Raw genomic sequence first — 9,443 nt, 5'->3', positions numbered from 1 at the left:
CCGGCAGAAGGCCCGGGTCCTGTGCACGTGCCACCGGAGACTTCCGCATGCGCCTTCAGGGCGGAGGAGGAGGGGAATCGGAGCAAACCTGTGAGACATCTTGGGCCAAACGGGGGAAGGCAAGACACCTTAAAGAACTTTCCCGTATGGACTGGACTATGTCAGAATTGTACCTTGTTCCACGTATGAATGTGTGCATACACGCAATCAAGCGTGGAAAGGGTAAATGGCAAATAGGTTGTCTCAGTTGATGTTTAAACTACAACTCCCAGAATTCTACAGGAACCTCCCAGCCAGTCTCTGTGTCTAATGTAGCTGCCAATTATTAGAATAGATATACGGGATAGGTTAAAAGTAGTGATGGCGTCAGTAATGACGCGCCAATGAAAAAAACCCAATGAATATATCATTGAAGAACGGCTTTACCAGAAGCCCCAGTGGCCTAATGGATAAGGCATTGGCCTCCTAAGCCAGGGATTGTGGGTTCGAGTCCCATCTGGGGTGAACAATTTTGTGTTAAATCTCACAAATGACTCGTTTTCTTGCGGGAAGAAACAACATGGATTCGAACCCAACAACACCGCCTCGCAATTTAGCACGTACCAGTTTCCAATCCTGAAGGGGTACATTCTTGAAGAACTTTCTGGCCATATATAAAAATTGTCATTGGGAGTCGTTTCGACCTTTTCTCTCTTAAGCATTATTTCCCTCATGTACTCTTCCAAGCAGGCATTTACCTATATTTATCCCATACTGGTCAGTCCACCTTCTGCGTGCGTGCCCTTCTTTCCATGACCCAGAACCTCTGTCGTGCTTGCCGTGCCCTCCCTTTTCACCCCGGGGTCTTGGGATTCCTGGCTTCCTTCAAAGCCCACCTCAATCGCCACCTCGCCTTGCTCTTGCCCACGCCCCCACTCCCGTCTCATCATCTCCCGCATATACTTATGTAAAATGTGCATGCTTTCTTCTCTGCTAGAATGTAAACTCCTGGAAGGCAAGGACGCTCATTCTTAGCATCTAGCGGAAAGATCTGATTCCAGACGCAGGCTCTGCATCTACGTTAATGGGCGCCGAAATTTTGCTTAATCGATGATAACAAGCAGGCTCCGCCTTCTCAGCGTCTTCTCTGATAAAGATGAGGACGTAGGTGAGAAGCGGCTGGGGGAAAGCTCAGCCGTGCCTTCTCTCAGAAGTGCAGTCCTATCGAGGTGGAGGTCAAAGAAACGCTGGAGGCCCGCAAGCCCTCAGCTTTCGTTTGCTTTTTCTTTCTGAGCTCGATTGCATAGCCTGAGTGCCGGGGCTTGAAGGTGAGGGGGTGGAGGGCGGGTCCCATTTCTGCTGGGAGTTGTGGAGCTAGGAAGAGTATTCAGGCTTGTCGCCGGCAGAGGGCGCTAACGCCACTCCTCGTCGGCCTCCGTCCTCGGCCGGGGCCTTCTCCGAGTTCAGCGCAGATCCTAAGATGGTGGCCCTGGGCCCGCCGGCCCGCACGCTGCGGGCCCTCCTGCAGGAACTGCGGTACTTGAGCGCGGCCACAGGCCGGTCCTATAGAGACACGGCAGCCTATCGGTACCTCGTGGAGGCCTTCCGGGCGCACCGGGTAAGGACCCCCGCGACCGCAGTGAGAGGGGCGGGACTGTTTGTGGGGGGAAGAGCGAGCGAGGCGGGTAGGGGAAGCGGCCGGGGAGAGAGCGGACTCCAGGCCCGCGAACGCCGCCGCCGACCTATGTCGGGATGCTAATTATTGGCACTCGCGGCATTGGCAGGGTCGGGATGGGCCCCGACTCGGGATTCCACGAATGGAGCTTTGAAATTTGCCCATCGACGCCACATCCCTTCCTAGCCCTGTGGGGTCGTGACCTCTGCTAGATGATGTCATGTAACAGGTGAATAAACTGAGGCCAGAGTGGGGATGTCACATATGACCTTGCTGGAGCACCTGGGAGAAGCCTTCTAAGACAGAGGTTCACAGTGTATCCCTGAAACGGGAGTGGGATGTTTAGCATGAACCTTCTGTGCAGATGTCATTGCAGAGAGATGGGTCCAAGAAGTTTAGGGCTTCTGCCGTAGATCTACCAGAAGCGTCACAGTCCAGGGCTGGGTGGTCATTATTGCGGAGCACGCTGTCCAAACATATGGTGAGGGTAGGAATGGGTACTATTACTGCCGTTTTGGCTATACGAGGCAATATTTATTTTTCATTTATGGAAATAGTCTGCGTGATGATGCAAAAAATTCCAGGAGCTGGGGAACTGGGAATTACCAAGAAAGAATTTGCAACTCTTAGTCAGCTAAAGCGCACAGCTTATTCCGAGGGAAATAATCAATCTCCAGGTTTCTTTAATATCCTGTATAATGTCGAGAAATCCCAAAGAAGTCCCCCTCCCCCTCCTCCTTATGTAGACCCCATGTGATGAACTTAGAGCACCTTAACAGACGTGGGCAGGTGAAAGTGATGATCTGTAATCACAGAAGAAGTCACCAGCTGACTAAGCTTGAAGTTAGGGGACTATCTTTCCGTTGGCCTTTCTATCCTCCCTATTGAGTACAAGGTCATCTTGACCCAAAGAGGAACTGAAAAATGTTAATTGGACTGAACTGGATCGAATTAGAGCAAAATGTTAACAGATAGTTAAAATGTCTCTTATATTTCCCTTTTCTCTTGTACCTTCTACTAGAATTGGTTTAGTTAGGAATTCTTACCTTTCCTTTAGTTTTTATGAAATTTATTTTTTCTATTAGGTTCTTTTGGACTATGTTGAGCCTTGTTTCTCATCCTATTACTAATCTCTTTTGTCCTTTTCCCCCTGCAAGATGGCAAGTTTAAAAGTAAGATTTGTGCTTTCTTATTTTACTGTAAAATAGAATGCTTAGTACTTTACCTCCTGTCATTTTATCTTAATTATTTTTTTCTGTGTGCATATTTATATATAAATGTTTATAAATACCAAATCATCAAAATTTAATTGATTATTGAGATGAAATTCATACTGTACTCCAAATATTATATTACTCCTTGTTAACCAGAAACAAAGCCCTGAAAGCAGTCTTTTGGAAGTAAGTTTCTATATTTTAGCATATTTGGTGCGGCTATAGTGCAGAAAGCTCAGTCTAGCATGGGGGTCTTTTCTTTAAATTATTTTGGCAACTCTTTCATAGCCTTCACCACACTGCCCAAGAGCATCATGACACACACACAAAAAAAAAGGTTTGGGACGCTTGAGCATCTTCTGACCTCATGTTCTGGATTCTGACTCCTAATTTCTTTTCTTTTCTTTTCTTTTTTAACTCAATAGTATTTTATTTTTCCAAATACATGTAAAAGATAGTTTTCAACATTCATTTTTATAAAATTTTGTGTTCCAAATTTTTCTCCTTCCCTCCCTTCCCTCCTTCCTCCCCCTAATAGCAAGCAATCTGATATAAGTTAAATATGTGCAATTCTTTTAAATATATTTGCATATTTGTCATGTTATGCAAGAAACATCAGCTGAAAAGGGAAGAGAAAGGGGGAAAAAAGCTAGCAAACAAACAACAACAACCAAAGATGAAAATACTATGCTTTCATCCACATTCAGTCTCCATAGTTTTCTCTGGATTCAGTTGATAGTTTGCATCCTAAATCTGTTACCTTGAATCACCTCATTATTGAAAAGACCCAAATCCATTACAGTTGATCATCATATAATCTTTCAGCATTCATTTTTGTAAGACTTTGAGTTCCAAAATTTTTTCCTCTTCCCTCCTTTATTTTCCCTTTCCCCAAGATAGCAAACAATCTGATATAGGTTATAGATGTATAATCATGTTTAACATATTTCCATATTATATTGGAAAAGAAAAACCACAACAAAAGGGGAAAATCATGAGAAAGAAAAAACAAACCAAAAAAGGGTGAAAATAATATGCTTCAATCCACATTTAGCCTCCATAGTTCTCTCTGGATGAGGATGGCATTTTCTATCCCAATCCTATTGGAATTGTCTTGGATCACTGTATTACTAAAAAGAGCTATGCCTGTCAGAGTTGGTCATCACATAATCACAATGTTCTCCTTCTGCTCACTTCTCTCAGTATTAGCTCACGCAAATGTTTCCAGGCTTTTCTGGAATCAACCTGCTTATCATTTCTTAAAGAACAATAATATTCCATTACATTTACATATCATAAGTTAATTCAGCCATTCTCCAATTGATGGGCATCTCTCAGTTTCTAATTCTTTGCCACCACAAAAAGCTGTTACAAATATTTTTGCACATGGGAGTCCTTTCTCCTCTTTTATGATCTCTTTGGGATATAAATCTATCTGCTGGATTAAAAGGTATGCACAGTTTGATAGCCCTTTGGAGATAGTTCCATACTATTCTCCAGAATGGTTGGATCAGTTCACAACTCCATCTACAAAAGTGTTCCAGTTTTCCCACACTTCCCTTCCACATTTATTATTATATTTTCCTGTCATCTTAGCCAATTTGATAAATGTGAAGTGGTACCTCAAAGTTGTTTTAATTTTTTATTTCTCTGATCAATTGTGATTTAGAGCATTTTTTCATATGACCATAGATGGCTTTAATTTTTTGATCTGAAACACGTTCATATCCTGTAAAGGGCTAGAACTGAGCAGATGCACTTAACGCAAGATAACCTAGCACTTGAGGCTAATTACCAAGTGGACAATTCTCTATTAACATATACTTAGAGGATGACCCTACTCAACTCTGTGCTGGCTTGATCTATGGGTATAGACAGAGAAAGGGAAGGGAGATCAGAGGGTGGAGTAGGACAAAGATCTGACTGGCAAACTATCCCTGATCTCCTAATTTGCTTAAGTATCATCCTTTATGTTTATTTCTTTGACCTTATTTTGGTATAGGATGTAAAATGTTGGTCTCTGCCTAGTTTCTGCCATACTTTTCCAGTTTTCTCAGCAATTTTTGTCAGATAGTAAGTTCTTATCCCAGAAGGTGGAGTCTTTGGGCTTATCAAACATTAGATTAGTATAGTCACTGACTGTTGTGTCGGACTCCTAATTCTTAATTCCAAATAAAATTTCAAACAATAACTGGTAATAACAGCTACCATTTCTGCTTTACCTAATTACCTCATTTTTAGAAAGGAAAAGTTATTAGTGAAAGAGATATTTGACAGTAGTGTCCAAAAAATACCCCTTAAATTGACGGAGGGACACAAAGGGAACAATAATCTTCATTTCTTGTCTTAACCATGCCCTAAAACTTTAGTCACTCAGATGGATGACATAATGAGTTACATAAAATATAATGAAAATCCAAGCTGTAATCTGTGCTGGTGAATTTTCTTTTCTCTTAATTTTTATTTACATCTTTTACATTGTTTGTTTTCATACCCATCTCTTCTCCTACCTCAGGAGCCATTTCTTACAAGAATTAAAGAGAGGGAGCCACTAGATGGTGTAGTACTGGACCTTAAGTCAGGAGGGCCTGAGTTCAAATGTAGTCTTGGACACTTAATACTTACTAGTTGTGTGATCCTGGCAAGTAACTTAATCCCAAAAAAATAAAAGGGGGGGGGGCAATTTAGTAACAGACCAATGTATTTATTGTGTCTGTTAGTGTATTTGATATTCTTCACCCATACTTACCTTCTCAAAGAAAGGAAGTTTTGCTGACAGGTTTTCAAAAGAATTTTCCTAATTTCTGGAAAGCTTAAAGTCAAAATCCTGCTGGTGTATCAGTAAAATCTGAGAGTATCAAAATATAGGATCTGAGAGCACCTTTTTTGGAGTATTTTTTTTCTCATTGTGTCTTTGGAGAAATAGACTTCAATTTGTGTTTCCAGGTTAAAAAGATTACTTTGTTTAATATTGAAAAATCATAAGAGCATTTATGACATATATAACACTAAAAATCTTTGGAAATAGTCAATTAAGGAAAAGTATGTTCTTTAAAGTGGGGATGGATTTTTGTTGTTACTATTTTTAATTGGTATCTTTTAAGAGGCAGCATAGAATAAGAGCAACAGCTTTAAATTTTCAATCAACAGAACTTCATTTTGCCCCAAAATTACATTTTTTGACCTTGGACAAGTTATTTAAAGAAATTTAAGCCTTAGTTTCTACATTTGTAAAAATGACAAATGCAGATTAAATGATTTTATGAGATGCCTTCAAACCTAAAATTCTATGTAACTGGCACCAAAATTTTGCTTTTATTTCTAGTATATATTAAAATTTAAAATTAGGAATCATCCTAATATTATGGTAAACATAAACTTCAGTATTGAGTATCCCTCTAGTACCATGTTAGTATCTATGTTAGATTGTGTAAAAATGTGTCATTGTGGGGCAGCTAGATGGCAGTGGATAGAGCACCAGCCCTGAAGTCAGGAGGATCTGAGTTCAAATAATGGCTTTAGACACTTAACACTTCCTAATTGTGTGACCCTGGGCAAGTCACTTAACCCCAATTGCCTCAGCAAAAAAAAATTTTAAAAACCTCAGAAATCATAATAATGAATTTAAGCATATCTTCAAAATGTTTTTATCTTAGAAACATGGATATGTATTGTTAACATATTTTTTAAAAGCTATGAGTTATATTTCAGACAGTGAAGATATAAAATGTTATGGATACATTTCATGAATGTTATATTGAAAATTTGCCTTAAATCCTTTTTTTTCTGTCCAACTCCACAGTTGTCTTTGTTCCCAAATTATAAGTTTATTTACATTAAATTAAGTTGTATTGTTTCCTATGGAGTTTTCTGATAATTCACTGTGCCATTTTTCCTAGGTCACCAGTGAGAAGCTCTGCAGAGCTCAACATGAGTTACATTTCCAAGCTGCTACATATCTTTGTCTCCTTCGAAGTACTCGGAATCATGTGGCCCTTCACCAGGAGTTTCACAGCAAGGGTGAGCGTTCCGTGGAAGAGACTGCTGGTGCAGTGGGTCTCAAGTTGCCTCAACAGCCTGGAGGGAAGGGCTGGGAGTCTTGAGAATGGAAAGATTCACCGGATGCTGCTTTCTTACAAGATCTTAACAGTTATCTCTGTTTTTCAACTTGTATTGATGATTAAATTTAAAAATAGTTGTTCACAAAAATTAGTTATATGTAGTTTTATTTTCTGAATGATTCTCAGATCATTGGGAAGTTTTCTATTCCATTATCAAATCAATGAAGGTTCTACTCTTGTCCTAATGTGATGCTTCCTGTCTTTAAGTAGTTTTAGCAAATAATAGGGATAAAAATTTATATACATTTATCATCATCTCACTGTACAAAGCTTACTTTTAGCAGTTTTTGAAACTGCTGCCTAGGGTAAAAGATGCAAACTTATCAGACCACACAGAAATCATATCTTGGCTTTAGCAGAATTAAGACCTTCCAATTGGAAGGTAAAAATAAACCCAGAAAATTCCAGAATTTTTTACATTGGACAGTATTTAACATTTGATAGTATTAGGCATTTTGCATATGTAAAGTTGGTATTTTTGAGTTCACATTGTAAAGAACAGAGGCTTTTCATATTTGATATACTTTGTATAGAGATCTGTGTACCTTTCTTAAGTAATTGTCCAACTAGTATAATCTGCTACGGTAATTATAAATTCTTGATGTTTTGGAAGTAATACATTCTGACTTGGTCCTCTTGTATCCTTAACCATTGACACTATTTAGAAGAAGTCCTTAATTTGGGATCTTAGAACTTGGTTTAAAAAATGTTTTTTGATGTCTACATTTTAATTTATTTCCCTTGTTATGTATTTAATTTTGTACATTTAAAAATATTATCCTTAGGATTCATAGGTTTCACTAGATTTCCACAGTACAAAAAAAAAATATATATATATATATATATATATATATATATATGTTAAAGAGTCCTGATTTAAAAACAAAATTATAAAATATGATCTCTGTCTTCCAAATAATTTGAGATGCCAATCATGAAGATGGACATAGAATATTCATTCACATGCAAAATATAGAGACAAAACATAAGAGGAAATACCTGTTTTGATCCCTTATTATGATTTTTGTTTTTTTACTTGGTATTTGAAGTGAATTAGAAATACTAAAGGGGAGGCCTGAAAAGATTTTTTTCCTTTAAAAATGGAATGTATAAGGTTTTTCTAAAAATTTGTCTTGAGAGATGATGCCTAAAATGGGGAAATCATCATTTTTGTCATTACTTTATAAATTCAACTTTGACTGGTCCTAGAATCCTCGTAAATCACTTATTTAGAAGTCTGTTACAGATTTCAATATTGTTACATATCTTATTGCTTGAAATTCAGGTGTGGATCCAGCCTGAATTATGAGTCATTAATTTGAAATTACATCAGTTGCCAAATACCTCTCCTTACCTCTTTTCTAAGATATTTAAGTTCATTGCACCTTTCCTGAGAGAGGAAAATTTAGGGTACTATTAGAGATGCATTTTACAGAGTGACTCTGAATTTGGAGTCAAAGGAGTGTCATTTTATAGTGCCTCTTCACATAGGCAATCATCAGGAGACTTCTTCAGTATAAACTCAGAAAGAAGAGATAATTTGAAGAGCATGGTGACTTAAAAAGCAGAATCTTATTATTATATTTTTCTTTTTTCTTCACTTATTTGTTATCTTTCTCTCTTTCTGGGTTGAAAAATGAGTGAGTTTTCTAGTTTTACTCTTTCTAATACCAGAGGAAAATATACAGAGAACTTGCCAAAATTTATGAAAATTATTTCTTTATCGCTTAAGTGATATTTGTTTTTACTTACCATGTAATTTGCATATTCACACTTTAATATAATCACATAATTAAGAATTGCTGCGCACTGTGGTAAAAGAACTATTGAGTCTCAGAAGCCTATATCATTATTAAAATGTAAAACATAAGTCACGCAACTTGGGGATTCCAAAGTTCTAATACTGGGTTCTCTCCTCACCACCATTTCTAGTAAGGTACATTTTTAGACTTTGATGCTTTTCTTTACTGTATACAGATGATAACACAGATGACCTTTGCAAATATAAAAAGTGACTAGTGGATTGATGATTTGAAAAAGTTAAGCTGATTTTACATATGAATATTTTCCAATTTAAGAGGCACAAAGACCACTGAAATTTAAGTCAAAAGAATTAGACTTCTAGGATTGCGATATTCCAAACTGGAAGAGCCCTCAGAGATCAGTTAATCTCGCCTCTTTCATTTTACAGATGAAGAAACTGTGGTTCAGGCATGTTAAGTAATTATCCCAAGTTCATACAAGTAGCAATAAGAATAGATCTGGGAATAGAACACAGTTCCTTTGACTCCAAATTCAGTGATTTGTCTAAGCCATGTGAAATCTCGTCTTGTAATTCCCATGTAATATTTGATAAGTCACTCACTGCTCTGAGTTTCAGATTTCTCATTTATAAAATGAAAGAATTCCCTAGAGAATCAACTTAGCAAAGTTGCAGGATACAGAATACAAAAT

The 9,443-nt window shown here is 38.0% G+C and overlaps 1 protein-coding gene and 1 non-coding gene across 2 annotated transcripts; both read left to right on the top strand.

Moving 5' to 3' along the window:
- Window positions 1-431: 431 nt before the first annotated feature.
- Window positions 432-504, top strand: TRNAR-CCU (transfer RNA arginine (anticodon CCU)). The gene has a single exon. It is a non-coding gene; the product is annotated as a tRNA-Arg (tRNA).
- An 832-nt stretch (window positions 505-1,336) lies between these two features.
- On the top strand, window positions 1,337-8,589 carry FMC1 (formation of mitochondrial complex V assembly factor 1 homolog). The gene is made up of 2 exons (XM_074267791.1): window positions 1,337-1,597; window positions 6,768-8,589. Exons 1-2 carry the CDS (start codon window positions 1,460-1,462, stop codon window positions 6,969-6,971), a joined length of 342 nt encoding a protein of 113 aa, XP_074123892.1. The 5' UTR covers window positions 1,337-1,459; the 3' UTR covers window positions 6,972-8,589.
- The last annotated feature ends 854 nt before the right edge of the window (window positions 8,590-9,443 follow it).

The sequence above is a fragment of the Sminthopsis crassicaudata genome, chromosome 5 (assembly GCF_048593235.1).
Source record: "Sminthopsis crassicaudata isolate SCR6 chromosome 5, ASM4859323v1, whole genome shotgun sequence".
Taxonomy (NCBI): domain Eukaryota; kingdom Metazoa; phylum Chordata; class Mammalia; order Dasyuromorphia; family Dasyuridae; genus Sminthopsis; species Sminthopsis crassicaudata.
This window is presented reverse-complemented; position numbering and strand designations above follow the sequence as displayed.